Source organism: Malaclemys terrapin, chromosome 20, assembly GCF_027887155.1.
Source record: "Malaclemys terrapin pileata isolate rMalTer1 chromosome 20, rMalTer1.hap1, whole genome shotgun sequence".
NCBI lineage: Eukaryota > Metazoa > Chordata > Testudines > Emydidae > Malaclemys > Malaclemys terrapin.
In genome coordinates this window covers 16881057-16897741 of record NC_071524.1, presented here as the reverse complement: position 1 = coordinate 16897741, position 16685 = coordinate 16881057, and the positions used below count along the sequence as shown (strand labels likewise).

The 16685-nt window shown below is 49.1% G+C and overlaps 1 protein-coding gene across 1 annotated transcript in view; it reads left to right on the top strand.

The window, feature by feature from the left end:
• The first annotated feature begins 332 nt into the window (after positions 1-332).
• Positions 333-16685, top strand: part of MEIS3 (Meis homeobox 3) — a 33868-nt gene continuing 17515 nt past the window's right edge. Inside the window, exons 1-5 of the mRNA XM_054010268.1 lie at positions 333-1129; positions 3791-3993; positions 11972-12119; positions 12768-12818; positions 13830-13880. Of these exons, the coding sequence (XP_053866243.1) occupies positions 1118-1129; positions 3791-3993; positions 11972-12119; positions 12768-12818; positions 13830-13880 (465 nt within the window). The 5' untranslated portion in view covers positions 333-1117. The remainder of the gene's footprint in view (positions 1130-3790; positions 3994-11971; positions 12120-12767; positions 12819-13829; positions 13881-16685) is intronic.

Here is a 16685-nt window from a genome sequence, read left to right as displayed (position 1 = left end):
GTGGGAGCCGGAGGTGGAGTGAGGGGGTATGGGGGGGGGCAGACAGACACCCGTGGGAGCCGGAGGTGGGGTGAGGGGATATGGGGGGGGACAGACAGACACCCGTGGGAGCCGGGGTGGGGCTGGATCGGGGCCCGGCCGGGGCAGCAGCAGGCGGGGAGCGAGAGATCAGCGTGTGGGGAGGAAGAGGAGGAGGAGGAGGAGGAAGAGGAGCTGGGCGGGGGGGGATCCGCCTCCGAGCCGGAGAGCCAGGCAGGGGTTAAAGAAAAAGCCCCTTCCACTTCCGGATGTGCTCACAGCTCCCGGGGCTGGGCAGAGAGAGCATCTTTCTTCCTCCTCCTCCTCCTCCTCCTCCTCCTCGGCGAGCCCCGGCCCCGGGAACCTGCCACCGAGCCCAGCTCGGCCCCCCTCCCCGGCCCCCCCTCTCCTCTGCTCTGCAGCTTTTTGGGGGTGGGGGGGCCCCTGATCTCTTGAAGGGGGTGGGGGATGTAGGGATCTGTCCCCCCCACCCCACCCCACTTCCAGCTTTTCCCCCCGGGGGGCCCCCGCCATTGGAAGGCAAGAAATCTCCTCTGGGCAGAGGACTGGGGAGGGAGGGGGGGCTCGCCCTGCTTTCGGAAGGGGAAGGCGAGCAGCAGAGTGCTTTGGGAGGGGGGTGTTTGCTCCATCCCCCCCCTTCCCCCTCCCCATTCCCCCCTTCCTCAGCCCAGCACCGGGGTGGGTTGTTTTTTTTTTTAAAGGACCATCAGTCATTCTGCCTTTGACAGCTCTGAATACTTGATGGACAGCTGAGGCAGCCAGCACTACTGGGGAGAAAGAGAGAGAGAGAAAAAATCGACTGCAACCCCCCCCCCCCAGCTTTCTCCAGGACCCCCCCCCCCCACCAATGCTTTCCCTCCTTGCACTCGCTTTCTGGCCAGCCTTGCATCAGGGTTAACTGAGGCAGGGAGGAGGAGACCCCCACCCCGAGCACTGAATTGTTTGCAGCAGTTTGGACCCAGAGCTGGGGGGGGGTGGGGGGGAGATCTCGGATCCTCGCCCCCCATACACAGCCCACTTCCTAAGGAGAGCGAGAGGAAAAAAAGACCCCGACTTGGACTCAAACGCCAAGCATCCGATGGCACAAAGGGTAGGTCTGCGGGCCACTGAGTTATTCCCTGGGACCTGGCTGGCCCATCTCCGCCTGGGCACTGGAGGGTCCTGTCTACCGAAGGGCTTTGGGAAGTGGAGCTGGGATTTGAAAGGGGAGGGGGGTTGCTCTGAATAGCTACCCCCCCCTCAAAAAAAAGAGAGAGCCTAGTTTGTGTGCTGGAGCCAGTGTTTCTGTCTGTGTGCACAGATCCCTTCTGTTCCTAGGCGCTTGGCTTTGCATGGAGATCTCTCTTCGGCTGGTGCCGTGTTTGCGTTGCAAGTGCCAGATGTTGGGGGGTTTTCCGGGGGCGGGGGGAGATGTTTATACTCAACTTTTTCTTAAAAAAAAAAAAAAAAAAAGAGGATCTTGGAAACCTCTTTTGTGTTGTCTCTTAGCATTGCTCCGTTTTCTGCCACAACTGTTTGCTTAGCACCCTCCTCTCTGCCCTAGCCGGGGGGAGATGGGCGATGAATGTGTGTGTCTACAGAATCGAGAGATTGGTTGTGATTTTGCACCGTGTAAACGAAACAGGCTCCTGCCTGGTTGTATTTTCGACTTTCTCCCCTCTCGGCATGGCTGGGAGAGCCGAGACTGCTCATTTAGGGGCTTTAATGAGTTTACATTTAATTGGGGGGCACTTTGTGCTTCGTTTCTGAAGTTTTAACAACTTCTTTTCAACTCTAATCCTCTCCTTGGAGTGAGTGGAAGGAGCTCTGGTGCTCAGAGCCAGGAGTTAATGTGGCTTTAATCTGCCCAGTTGTTAGAAATTTAGCAAGCGTTTCCTGAAAGATTTTCCTCCTATTTTGAAATCACATTTCTATTTTGCTGGGAGCTTTCTCGGGATCTGACGCATACATACTTTTAGACACAAACAGCCCAGCCTCTCTATCTTATTCGCGACCCTAAAATATCCGCCCAGCTGCTAAAATACAAACTAACACTATCCGGCTAAAAGCAGGGGGGGGGGGGGGAGTTAATGCCAACGTTAAAAAAAACTAGTAACTTCATAAAGACTTGAAAAAAAATGCAAGCCATCATCTATCCGTATTCTCTACATCCTGCATAAGTTAAGTTTCCATGCGAAAGAGAAAAGTTTGTCATTAAAAAGAAAGGGGTGGGGGGGGATAAGACTGGGAAAGATCAGTGTGCTTTGAAAATGCCATGAAACTCTGGGAAGACAATTTAAAATAAAACGAGGCACATTAAATTGATGAGCAGCGTTATTATGTGAGAACTCCAGTGTGTGCTCTGGAAGCGAAAACAGATATAAACAACTTTGAAAAGAAGGGCAAATAAAACTCCCATCGACTCTCCCGAGTTTACAGAAATTCTATTTAGATTTTTTAAAAAAGGTTAAAACGTGTTTAAAACAGATTTCCCGCTTGCTCGTAAAAATCGAAGCCTTTGATTACATATATATATATTCTCAACTCAGTCCAGAGTCAAACAACCTCCAAACGGCTAATGGAGACTAAAAATGGCTTGTTTGAATTGGTTGAAAGGGCTTGAGGAGGAAAGTTGGCAAGATTTAAATAAGAATAGCTGTCATGTTGGAATAATTTCACAGTCCCTTTTTTTCCCCCTTTAAAAGGTCTGGTTAAGGTAAAAAGTGGAAAGCGTGTTTAATAAATTATACCTCAGTTCACAGAGTTCATTTTTTTAAAAAAGAGATTGGGATTTTCTTTCTATTTCGAGTTAGAAACCAACATCTAAGGGACGGGCAAAGTGAGGATTTAAAAGTTTATTTACAATGAACCAAAGAGGAAAGATTTTAAAGCAAGAATCTCAGAACTAGGAGCCCATTCCTATTTTAAATGTCAAATTTCCTCCTGGAAAATATGTTGAAAATATCTGTCACTTCTTTTTTTAAAATAACCCCCAAACTCCACTTTAAAAAAGCGAGACAAATAATGTTTTAAAGGCGAAGTTGGCAAGAAAATAACAAGATTGATCGCCTCAACGTTAGAAACTTTTTTTAAAGGCGAGAAGGGGGGAAAAGATGCTGATGTTGGAGGGGGAAACTTCCCAGCTAGGGTGAAAGGAACAAGAGTGCTGGGGTGAAATTGACCACACCGTTTGATGGCGTGAAAGTAACACATTTTGCAGCGGCGGATCCTGAAAGCCGCTCTTGTTGCTGGAGTTAAATTAACAAAATGTTGCCGAGCAGGAACTAATTAAAAAAAAGAGAGAGAGAATGTTTAAATGACAAAAGGGGTCGGTAAAGAGTGGTATTGATTTTTTTTTAAGCAAAAACTTGGCTGGAAATCAAATCAATGCAATTCACAATGTTGTGATTAAGGGGTTATATTTCTCCACTTCTCGCCCTCCCAATATAGATCAGATCAACCCCTTGTCAATAGCGTCTTTACAAAGCAAACGAACAGACAGATGCCTCGGTTTTCTTCAGGGGGGGCTTGTCATGGGGAGGGCCATTGCAAAGTAACTCCTCCGGTTCGGATTATGCGTGTGCCAAAATTACTTCTCCGGCTCCCCGGGTCTGAGTTTGCCTAGAGATGTTTTTGGTGCAAAAAAAAAAAACCCTCCCCCACTTCCTCTGGGTGCATTCCCGGCCCGGGGGCCGCTGCGGTGGCTGTGTTTGGGAGCGGCGGGCTGTCTCCCTGACACCCACCCGCCCCTTGTTTTCCACCTGCCTTGCAGTACGATGACCTGGTGCATTACCCTGCCATGGATGGAGTCGCTTTGCCCGGGTTCGGGGACCCTCACACGGCTCGGAGTTTGCCGCATCACTCGCTGAACCAGAGCTCGCCGTATGGATCGGCCGGGGTGGCCCACCGGGCAGGCATGCCCCCGGGGCTGGGGAATACGGACGCCTTGAAGAGGGAGAAGGATGAGATCTATGGGTAAGGACCCGGGGCTGGGCTGGGCAGGGGGACGGGGACTCCCAGAGACTTGGGGGGCGCGGGGGGTCTCCCTAGAATTGGCCCAGGCGCTGCTGACAATCGCTGGCTGGGAGAAGCAAGTTGTGTGTCTGTCTGTGTGGAGGTGGGGGTGCAAAGCCTCCGGGTTGTTTTAGTTGGAGCTAGGCGTTGTCTGCCTGGCGAGCCCGCTAGTCTTTTTGGAGGGTCCGTCTCTTCATGTAGGGCTGGATCCCTCTAATGAGCGGGGGATCCCTGGAGCCATTTGATTTCTAGGAGGCTCTGGTCAGTTTCACTGCTGGTGGGACCATCTGTGTCTCTCCTCTTTTATTTCAAGTGTGTGTGTGTGTGTGTGTGTGTGTGTGTGTGTGTGTGTGTGTCTGGGGGGAGGGGGTAATTTGCGGTGGAGATTTCTGAACGTCGGTCAGTCTAATTTCTAGCAGGACCGGGGCTGTCTGTCTGTCTGTCTTGCCATTTTCTGCCTGTTTTCTCTCCGTTCAGTTTCTGGGGGATTTGTTTGTTTCTAACCATGTATTTCCAGGGGGGAATCTCTCTCCGCCTGTCATCCTAGTAGTTTCCAGGAGAGAGAGAGAGAGAGATTTCCTCCCCCCAGACAAAACAAAGGGCACTTGGAGAGGGAAAGGCCGGGTTGTCACTTTCAGATCAGGCTCCCCACCTAAAGAGTGCCCGAGCGGGGTTGTGGATGAATCCTATAAAAAAGGAGCAAAGTTTGGATCCAAGCGGAGGGGAGAAAAGTGGCTCGGGGACCCTGGCGCGGGGGTGATTGTGAAGGCCCAGACAGAGGAAGTTTTTCTCGGCTGGGTGTGAGCACTTTGGTGCCCTGGTCTCGTATGGGCTCTGCAGTGTGGGCTGCGGGCTCCGCCATCCACGTTATTTCCCTTAGCCCGAAGCATTTTGCGCTCAGGACCTAGAAGTGGGGGGTCAGTGCTGGAAAAGGGGGGGCCCTTTCCGAGCAGGAGAAAAGTCTGCATCGGAAGAGGCGCCGCTTGATTTGTTGGAAAGAGAAAGTCCAGAGCTTTTCTACAGGTGAGGCCAGACATACAAGCCAGGGACGAGCCCGGGAAGGGAAGGGAAGGAGGGGACATGAAATACTCCTGAAACCTAAACCCACCCCCGGGGAATAACTGTCCCCTGGAAAGGAGGAAAGAAGTGAAAAATGCTGAGGTGTCAGACATGGACCCAGCGTTTGTAGGGAGACAAGGGAAAGGTGGAGAAAAAGAGGGAAAGGAAGAGAGAAAACAGAGGAGAAAGAGGAAAGCAGAAGGAGGAAGGGAGAAGAAAGACAGGAAAGAGAAAGGAGAGAAAGAGGGAAAGATAGAAAGCAGAGAAATAGAAGGCAAGAACCCAGGAGGGAAAGAGAGAGAAATGGCTCCCTTCTGAATAAGGTTAGCAGCCAATGCGGAGGACAGAAGGAGCCAAACACTACAAAGACCAGACCCCCCCCCGGGACCCCTTTCCTCCCTACCCCCAAAGATTTTGGCAGTCACTTTTGGAGGAATAGGGACCGGGTGCTACGAGGGGCGTTAAAGTTTGCCAGCCTCTTTCTTCGAATCCCAGGTCTTCTGGCTCCATGTAAACATTTCTAGGAGCAGGGAAGCGAATCTATTTTCCTCCCCCAAAATGCCCCTAGTCCCCCTCCGTCCCCCCCACGCGCGCGCCCCCTTTGCCAGAGTGGAGGCTGCTTTCAATTTGCAACTATTTGTTGTTTTTACTCGTGGGCTCTGTGGAGACTCTCGTCTCGGCTGCTGGGCTGACACGCCAGCTCTCAAGTTCCAGGGGGGAGAGACACACTTAGGAGATAACATGGCTTATGTTGGCTGCAAATATTTACATAGCATATGCTGTGTGAACTTGTGCAGCGGGCTGGGAATGCACAGTGTGTGTCTAGATGGAGCGGGAGAGAGAGCGAGACTGCTCGGGCCTATGTGGATATATCTGGATGTGTGTGGGTGTGTATAATATATATGTGTGTGAGTGGGGAGATAGAAACGATCACAGAAATGTAGGGCCCCGCGCTGAGACTGGGCCAAGTAACCCTAGCCCAGTGGTTCTCAACCAGGGGTACAAGTCCCTCTGGGGGTAGACACAGCTCTTCCTGGGGGGACGTCAGCTCAGCTAAAAATTTGCCTAGTTCTATAACAGGCTACGTAAAAACCACTGGCCAGGTCAGGACACACTAAAATTTCCTACAGTGACTGGCCTGTACTGGACACTGAAATGTCAGTACAAGATTGGTATTCTAATCGCTGTATTTGATAGTTGTGTGGTCACAATGAGACCGTCGGCCCTTTGTCAGGAATCGTGTGGCGGTCACACTTTTGTAGTCTTCTGTCGGATTTTGTAAGCAAGTCGTTTGGAAGTGAGGTGGAACATGGGGGGGACGCGAGACAAATCCGCCTTCTGAAATGGGGACAGTTGTTTGGAAAGGTTGAGAGCCACTGCCCTAGACCGGCCCTGATCAGTGTGTATATGTGGCATATGCACGTGTCCACAAAGCGTGATCAGGGCTGCACCCTGTGTGTCTATGGAACATTTGTATCCACAGTGCGATATAATCGATATATTACACACTCGGGGCCTTAGCTGTGATATTGCATGAGCGCTGGGTAAGCCGGAAAGCTTGCAATAGATGTTGGTCCGACAAAAGCGATTCCCGCCCCGCCCTGTCTTGCTAATATCCTGGGCCCAACAGGGGGCTACACACGTAGAAAGCATTAAACTGCCGGCACGGTGTGTCTGGGTAGACAGATTTTGGGTATATTCTATATCAGGGTGTCTCAAACTGGGGGTCAGGACCCCTCAGAGGGTCACAAGGTTATTACATGGGGGGGGGGTCGCAAGTTGTCAGCCTCCACCCCAAACCCCGCTTTGCTTCCTGCATTTATAATGGTGTTAAATATATAAAAGTGTTTTTAATTTATAAGGGGGGGTCGCACTCGGAGGCTCGCTGTGTGAAAGGGTCACCAGTAAAAAAAAGTTTGAGAACCACTGTTCTATATATACAGCTACAAAGTGTGTAATGTTGACACACACACACACACACACAGAGTGTATGGGTGTATCTCTAGCTATACGTGCGGTGTCAATATGGCACCTAAATACCTTTAAAAATCTGCCCTTAATCTGCTGTGATATACACAGTACCAATGTGTATCTTTAGCTACACGGTGGGTATAGTACGTGTGTATGTGCATACGTGGATAGCTGTTCATTTGTCGGTCATTCTGTGTGTGTGTGTGTGTGTGCAGTAACACTGTGACATGTGTAACAATGTGGTACACTGTGTATATATACATATAGAATAGTTTTGTATCCATGTCTATATATAGATTTACACAGTGGGTGTATGTATGTCATGCTCTGTGTGTGTGTGTATATATTTATACACACAGTGAGCAAGATGTCACACACACACACACACACACACACACGTATATTAGTGTTGCACAATGTATCTGTATGTTTGGACAGGCAGACATTTTCTAGGCCCAAATCCCTGTTCCCCACTGCCTTGTTTGTTTGTTTGTGTGAGTGTGAAGTGAGTGCAAAGACTTGCTCAATGGTAGTGTTTTTACGCCCTCTTTACCCTCCTGCTGCACCCGTGTAACTGCTGCATAAGTAGCCGTTGTCTCTAGTGTATAAACGATCTATGCGCTCTGCGTGTGTGTACGCACATCAGAGGTACATTGTGCCTGTATATATGGACTTGTGTGTGTGTGTACATGGGTACACACAGTGTACAGGACACTGCCTTTGTATGCATGTCTTTACTGCACATTTCAACATATGGATGGTGGCTGTGTTGTGTGGCGGTTTTAAATCTAAACATAAACGAAACTTCGTGGCATGGTCCTCCGGTCCTCCGATGGGGTAGCTGCAGGGAAGTTAACGGCCACTGGTCAGTCTACGCCACCTGAGGATCCGGCCGTGGCTGCATAAATCTGGGCCGCTGTCAGTGCGCGTACATGTCCGCACACACGCAGCGCGTACCATAGGGCTGCAGTTTGTGTAGTGTATCTGGAATCATATTCAACGGAGGAGTCAAAGCTGAATTGGTATCTTCCATGCATATTAATACTACCCACTGTGGGACTAGGTGTTGCATTGTATAGACCTGAGCGTGAGTAGATCTTTTAGCATGTGTTTTGTGGGTCGATGTTATATGCTGCTGTGCGGGTGTGTATGCGTGCAGAAACGCACAGCAGGGTATAATGCCAACACACACAAACATATTATAAAAGATATTCTCACCATCAGTCTGTTTGTATGTCAGTTTTGTGAGCATACGTCATTGCACGTCAATATATGTGTTTGTGCGTTTAAACACACGGTAGTGTACAATGCTGATATCCTCACACCCAGTGTTTGTATGTATCTTATGTGACGCTTACGCATCAGTTTTATAGTCTGCAGTGCATCTATATGCACAACCCCCTATCCACACAGCTGTGTGTAATATTGCTATACACATTAGATATTGAATAGAAATATTCCCGGGCACATAAGCTATTTACATATGATATGTGCACTCGCCGTGCACAGTATTTTCTATGTAGAAATAGACACCATGAACATGTTCTCAGCCTTTCTGTCCTGTACAATGCGGAGGCACTCGGGATCAGGGTGTGTTGAGAGGTATGTTGATTTGCATACCTGTGAACTACGAACCTTCCTGTACTATGCAAAGTGCATCCATATTATAGAGCGGGAGTGTGTGTGTAGTATGTACGTTTTATGTACTTGGTATATTCCCCCCTCTCCCCCTGCCCAGCATTTCTCTGTCTTCTCTTTTTCTCCTTCCCTTTCTCCTCCCCCTTCCCCTAACCCTCCGGTTCATGCTCCCAGTCTCCTGCTCCCTGCTTCTCACACGCATGTTGATTATTAATGTATCAGGCGTATTATGGTGGTTGCCCAGGGACCAATAGAAGCTGGTGCTGTGCGAACCCAGCGTAATGAAGAGAGCAAACCACCCCTTCCCTCTGCCTCCTCTGAGCCCCCTTCTCCCTCCTAGGGCTGGACCTTGCTCCCCTTAAGAGAATGGTACCAAGAGAGGCCAGCCAGCAGTGAATGTTGCCAGCCCAATCCAGTGTCCCCTCTATCTGAAGTGGTGTCGGTTCTGGTGCAGAAAGGTACCACCGTCCAACTACACTAATGGGCGATGGCACATCAAGGAAAGAAACCCGGGTGCCTTTGTCCAGTAGCACCAGGCATATCGCACGGCTAAGGGATGTGCGTGTCCGTATGATGCACACAGGTTAAAATTCTGTCTATGCTTGTGTAGTGTGCAAAGAGTGTGTGAGTCTGTACACTCTTTAAATGTCATCCCGTATGTATTATACACACTCTGTGTGTGGGCACATGCACGAGGTCATCCCCTAGCCGTGTGTATACACCCTCATAACGTTCCCCCTTGTGCGTTTGACATTTTCCAGACCAAAATGTTTTGTATTTTGCGGTTTCCAACGACTTTTTCTTTCAAAATTTCCTTCAATTTTCTTTTTAAATTCCCCAAACTGTTTTAAAATGGTCAGAACAACGTTTCAATTTGATTTCAACAAAACCTTTGGCTCTAAATGATTCCCTCCCGAACACACTCTTAAATGTTGCCCAGGAATTGAGAAAAATCCGTTCTTCCCCCAGCTCCGCTAATGTGTGTGTATCTTATATACGCTGTGTGTATACACGCTAATAATGCTCTCCCTTGTGCCTGTGTGTAATATATGTGCATCTACACACACAGTAATAATGCTGTCTGGTGTATTATGCGCACTGTGTCTGTAGCCACCAGTGACGTTACTCTGTGTATTATGTACATACAATTCCTACCCCAGGGCTACATGTACTATAGACAATATTCACGTACTATAGATGCAGTATGGGTGCTTTATGTAGGCTTGGAAGGATTAGATATTTCATCAGAAAATGTTGATCGGACCGTGTGCACCACCAAACTATTTCCATCGATTAAAAACTGAAATTTACAGGTAAGCAAAGTAAAAAATGACACGGGATGGACGGTTTGCGTTTTCATGATTATAAAGCTTTTTGAATCTCAGTGTCGACTGCCATCAAATAGTGATTGCCGGACGCCCCCACCCCCCACCCCCAGTTCCCACAACGGTGACAATTTAAAATAAATAAAAATGGGGAAAAATGCTTAAAAATAAACCTCGAAATTATTAAAAAATACAAATCTAATTTTGCCCAGCCTAATGATATGCCCTGTGTCTGTCTACACCCATGGGTTGTGGTCCTCTGTTTGCATATTTGCTCTGAGTGTGTATATACACTAATGCCGTTCCAGTCTGTGTAGAGCAGTGGGTCTCAAACTTTTTTACTGGTGACCCCTTTCACGTGGCAAGCCTCTGAGTGCGACCCCCCCAATAAATTAAACACACTTTTTTCTATATTTAACACCATTATAAATGCTGGAGGCAAGCGGGGTTTGGGCTGGAGGTTGACAGCTTGCAACCCCCCATGTAATGACCTCGCCACCCCCTGAGGGGTCCCGAGCCCCAGTTTGAGACCCCCTGGTGTATAACTCTCCTTTGAGTGGGTGCACTTGTGTAACAGTCACATACACTGTTAGCATGCCTAGCCTTTGTTTGCTCACTTCTGCACAATATGTTGCGGAGAGAATCTATTGCACCCCACGGGCATGTGAACAGCAGTTGGCTCGCGTAGATTCTACTCCGTCTCCGTGATACATTGTAGGTGCGTCTACACTTGTGTGTAGACAGTGTATAGCACGTGTGTTGCACACTGTGCATGCTTCTGTGCAACAGCCTCTTTTATTACCCAGCGTGTGTCCTACCTTGTGCACGCCGGAAGCTTGTACGTGATGCTCGGCAATGACCACTGCGGATATTACACGTTGGGTGGGTTAGAGAGACAAGGCCGGGAGTGAATATCTTTTATTGAACCAACTTCTGTGGATGAGAGACACGAGCTCTCTTCAGGGCTGGGAAAGGTCCTCCGAGTGTCACAGCCAGGTGGACCAGATTGGTTAGTGGAAGTAGTTAGCGCTCAAGGTAGAGCGTGGCCCATTGACACCTCTGCGGTCCTAGGACAACAAGGGGTGGGCGGGAGCTCTGAATACCTTTCCCAGACCCGAGGAAGAGCTCTGTGTAAACTGGAAAGCTCGTCCCTCTCTCCAACAGAAGTTGGTCCGATAAAAGATATTACCTCCCACACCTTGTCTCTCTAATATCCTGAGACAGACACGGCTACAAATGACACTGCGTGCAACCGGGCGTAGGTGCTTTATAACATGGGTGTGTGTATAGTTTTGTTTGTGCACCACACAGAATGGATCCGTGAGCATGAATGACTACGTGTGCGGGTGTGTGTTTATATTTGTGCAGAGGGGTGCAGGCGGTGTGTACGTATTGTACACGATCTGTGTGTGTGTGTGTTACACATGGGCTGGGTATACATTTGCATGGCATCGATGCGGGGCATGCGCCGCGTCGTGCGTGCGTCTGCACGGATCGCGTGGCGTTTGTGCCCGTGTGTGCAATCCGTTGGTGCAAGTGGATAGTTGTGTCAGGACCCGGGACGTTATGGGGCCCCAGCCAGCAGAGGCCGCTCCACCGATAGAGCAGCAGATTTTGGGGGGAGGGGCAGATTTTGGGACCTCTCCCTCCGTGAGTGGGGCGGATGCGGCTGGTGGGCCGACACGGGCTAATGTATTCTTGCCCCAGGGCCTTCTCTAACCTTGTTCCGGCGCTGATCGGCAGGGTGTCTGGATTGCATAATGCGTGTGCCTTGCACCCTGTGTGTCCTGTAGAGTGACCAGACAGCAAGTGTGAAAAATTGGGACAGGGGGTGGGGGGTAATAGGAGCCTATATAAGAAAAAGACCCAATATCGGGATTGTCCGTATAAAATCGGGACATGTGGTCACCCTAGCGTCCGGCTCTAACCTGGCCTCTGTGCTGTAGGCACCCCTTGTTCCCCTTGCTGGCCCTGGTCTTTGAGAAGTGTGAGCTGGCAACCTGCTCCCCCAGGGATACCTCGGGCTCTTACCCCGGTGGGGACGTCTGCTCCTCCGATTCCTTCAACGAGGACATAGCCGTCTTCGCCAAACAGGTCAGTGTCTGGAGCCGGCGGGGGGCAAAGCAGGAGACACCTAAGGCCAGAGGAACGCAGGGGAAGCCGTGCCAGTGCTGGGGCCCGACTCGCTCTAGCGTTATCCCTGGGTAAAATCGACTGATTGATTGGCTCGATTCAGGGAACTACTTGGAAGACCCAGCGCTGAATCAGACTTGGCAAATCAGGCCCAGCTGCTATCTTAATCATTGCCAAAAAAACAAAACAAAACAAAACAAAAAAACCCTGGTGTTGATCCTGCGTTTATAGACATGCCCTGGCCAGGCCGAGAGCGTACATGAGGCTGCGTCGTGCTTAAAAATTATAGATAGATATATATAGAGAGAGAGCAACGCTTGCTTGGAAGGACTTTTAAAAAGGAGACGGGGTGAAATCTGATCTTGCATAGGAGGGGCTGGGCCGCAGCAGGGGTGGGAATATTTTAAAATACATAGACACGGCAGAGCCGAGAGTGAAATATACGCATGTGGGGATGTCACGGAAGCTCTGGGGAAAGAGAGATTTCTTTCTCTCGCTCTCTTTTTATGTTTTGGGGAAATGAGAAAACCAGATTTTTGTTAATCGTGCTAACCTTTTGCCTCTCTGTGTTTTATTTGTGCTGGCTTGTCCGTGTCTTTCTCTTTCTAGATTAGGACAGAAAAACCTTTATTTTCTTCCAATCCTGAGCTGGATAATTTGGTAAGAAACTTAAAAAAAAAAAAATCTATAATTCCGTGTACAATGCAAATAATCTTTTTTTTTTTTTTTTTTAAATGGCTTTTCTGCTGGTCCGATTGGCTGGGGGTTGTTTTTCTTTCGTTTTCCCCGTTGGCAGCTTCTCGTCTTCATTTAAATGTGGCTCCAGTTCTGCAAAGCTATGCCCCGGGAGTGAGCTGCTTCCGCTCAGCGTCCATGCAAGCTTGCATTCCTGTTTGGCCTGGGCCTTTCAGCGTGGACCCGAGAGACGGAAGCATGTACTCCAAGCTGAGTTTAAGTGCTTTCCTCAATAAGGACTTGTACTGGGACTTATTCAGTGCACCCAGAGTTAAGCACATGCGTGAAGTCTTAGCAGGCTCGGGGCTAAAGATGTTGCATGCGGGGGAATTGATTCATTTCCTAAATCTAAGAATGAAGGCCCAGATTTTTAAAGGGGCGTTGGCGTTGCCGCGTTTCGCGTTGCAACGGCCAGGTCGTTTTCAAAGGGGACGGAGGCTGCTAAATCCGTCTTGGAAATGCGACGGAGGCGCTGCGGCCTTTCAAAAGCCAGGCTTTAGTCACCCGCTCAGCTCTTTGAAGCGACGCAGAGTAACGGCGGCGCAGGGTCTGGCCCACTGGCGTCGCACCAACGGAATCAGCCCTTAGAAAGGCTTTTCAGACTCTCCCGAGGAACGGATTGATTAGGCCTCGTTCTCTGTCGCTTTGGACGCTTACACGGGAGCCAAATGAGTGTCACTCGCATCACACGGGCGTGTGCTGTGCCCCGAGCCGCGGAGAACCAGACGTGTTAGGGCCGGGGAGAGACATGTGGAAAAGTAAAGGCTCCGTCCAAGTGACTATGTGGGTATAATCCAGCCAGCGAATGAAATAAACCTGGGGCCGCAGCTCCATGAGTTTGGTTTATGCGCTGGCCCCTTTCCGCCGCTCCGGCCCCTTATCGGCGATGCAGATAAAGCCGCCTCAGACGGATTTCCCTTTGTGTTCTCGTTACAGATGATTCAATCCATCCAGGTGCTGCGATTCCATCTCTTGGAATTAGAAAAGGTAAATCGACACGTTTTCCTCCCTTCCCCCTCACCAGCGCAGGGTTGGGGGGTCATTATTTGTAACCGTTTTTTATTAAAAAGCAAAAGGAACTCTTATCGGCCAGCCCCTCAGCTGATCCAAACGGGCCCAGCGCCATTGGTTTCAAATAGAGCAGTGGTGGTTTGCACCAGCTAGAGATTGGTCCCCTTGATTTTAAGGGAGTTCTGCCAGTTTACATCAGGGGGGAATTGGGCCCATAGACTTCAATGGAGCCACACAATTTTACACCAGTGGGGGAGCTGGCCCCAGTGACCCCGGCAGAGCTGCAGCCAATCTATACTCTGGACGTATGGTTTTTCTTTTTTTTTTTCCCCTCCAATTGGAGCCATTGCAAACATCACCAGTAACATTGAGTTAAATACGGTGCAACTTTTTTTGCCCGTTCGCAGCTGCTTTGATGATGGATCTGAGGTTTCATGCGACGACAGCAGAAATGAACCTCCAACCAAATCATCTGAGCAAGGAGAAAGTCCCGCCAAAGCCAAACCCCTTCTAATTGATGTTTTCAACCCAAGCCGTGCTGCTTGCCGTGGTGAAAGCTGGATGGCCCGTCACTAAGCCCCACGTGCAGCTGATAAGTGGCCAAATAAAACGGTTTTAAACCCACGTGGGGCTGAATTTCGGCTTTGGGATTATTATCCTGGTTCACTGGTACAACAGCCCGCGAAGGTTTAATTTTTCATTTGGCAAGACGGGGGGAAGGGGGCAGGTTCAGAGTAGAGGCCAGGCCTGAGAGAGAGGAGAAAATAAATGGACGTGTGTTAAAACAAAGGGTATAAATTCCATGTTTTGGCCAAATCTTAAACAAACCGTTTCAGCTTTTTCCAAATTTTATTTTTCCCCTGATAAAACTATTCCCCGCATTCGACCCAAATTGACTATTTGCCGTCATTTATTTTTGCCCAGCTCTAAGCAGGGACTCTCGTTTTGTTCTGCATTTGTACAGCTCCTGGTGCAATGGGGTTCTGATGCATGGTGGAGGCGGGGCCACGGTGCTCACCAGGGCTCCCGTAACACGCCTAATAGTCATAAAAACATACAGCGCCCACAGCCCGGCACAACGCAGCCCTGATCCCTGACTGGGGATCCTAGCTAGAACTGAGCTAATGTTTGCAGCCCAAAGTTTGTTCTCCAAAAGAAGCAGGCTTGGAACATTTCGCGAAGGCCGGGCAATTTCTGAGAGTTGTTGAGGTTGGAAAAAAAGAAAAATTCTAAAAAACAAAAACAAACAAACAAAAAAACAGATCAGTGCTTCAATTTGACATTTTTGGATGCGAGTTTTGATTGTTTGGGTTGGAACAACATTTCTGGTGGAATTTTCCTTTCCTTTGGTTTAGTTTTAGTTTTAAAATGTCTAAAATCAAAACAAATTGGCTTGGGGTTGTTTTTTTTTTTAAGCTTTTAGATTCGCTAAAAGTTCCAAGAAATTTTGTTTTCAGGTCAACACAAAACAATTTTTTTTAAATTTTGAACTGCCCAGCAAGCCCCCCTCCCCCCCAAAAAATTGATTATTGGGAGAGCTGTAGCTGCTAGACGCTCCGGTACTATGAATAATAATTACTGATTTCCAATAGACATGCTGCTCTGGTGAATAAAGTGACTCCCACGCATGTGTGTTTGTAGGGCTGGGGCCTTAAACAGCACAGACCCAGTCCAGATCCCCTTGAACTTGGATTTATGCTTTGCAGAATAAGGCTAGAATTAAACACCTGCTTGGCAGTATGCTCGGGCTTAAGGGCCTCGCTTATCTTTAAGCACCTAGGTAGGCCTTTGACGTCAATACCCCTCAGTGGACCGGACCCATAGTGAGAGCTAATTAGTACATTCAGTGGCAGAGTTCCAGTAGACGTGATGGTAAAGGACCTGATTCCAAGCCACATGGAATCGCTCCAATTTTTTGTAAAGCAATCAATCTGTCTGTGGTGCCCATCACCATAGCCTCTGGGCACGTCCCAATCTTCAGTGTATTTACCCTCCCTGGCGAGATAGAGTGGTGCTGTTATCACAGAGGTGGAACTGAGGCACAGAGAAACGTACAGTTTAGATCCTCCCGAGACCCAGGCGAGGGCCCCATCCACTGAGCCGCCCCACCTCGGTAGGGCTGCTTTGTAAAATAGACTCTGTTAATTCACGGTAGCTGCAACTAGTTCTGACAATACTTCAGTCTCCGGTAGCCAAAGCCCCGTGTAGCACGCGTCATGGGGAAAGTAACGAAACCAGGGTAGTACAGGCCTCTGCCGCAGCTCCGTGCTGTTAAAGAAACATGTGGAGGGTTAGCTTTTTATTTAAAAAAAAAACAAAAAAAACCCCACCACGGGCAGACCTTCCCCTAGCGTAAATCAACATAGCTCCTTTAAAATCAAGGCCAGAGGATTGGAGTTGGAGTCTGAACAAAATACAGACGAGGCTTGGAGTTAGACCAAACGCTTTCAAAGTGACCCATCCAGGGGATAAGCAAATGATGCCCCTACGAACGGCTGGTTTGGATTTACAGAGAAGCCGGGAGAAATTTCTTGACGCTCTCACCCGTGGAGATCGGGATAAACTTTGCATTTGGGCAGCGTGTCTCGTGCAAGTGAAACGCTAGGATGTCTAAAGCCTCGTCTGCACTCAGATTTTGCCCCGGGATAAACTATGCTTCAGAGAGGAGGGGTGTTGTGGGAGGAGACCGTCCCAGGAGGGTGGATGACAGCTGAATTCTGCTGGCATCAGGCAGAATTTGTCTGTTCTCTTCTCCAGCAGTTTAAGGACCGGTCTGAATTA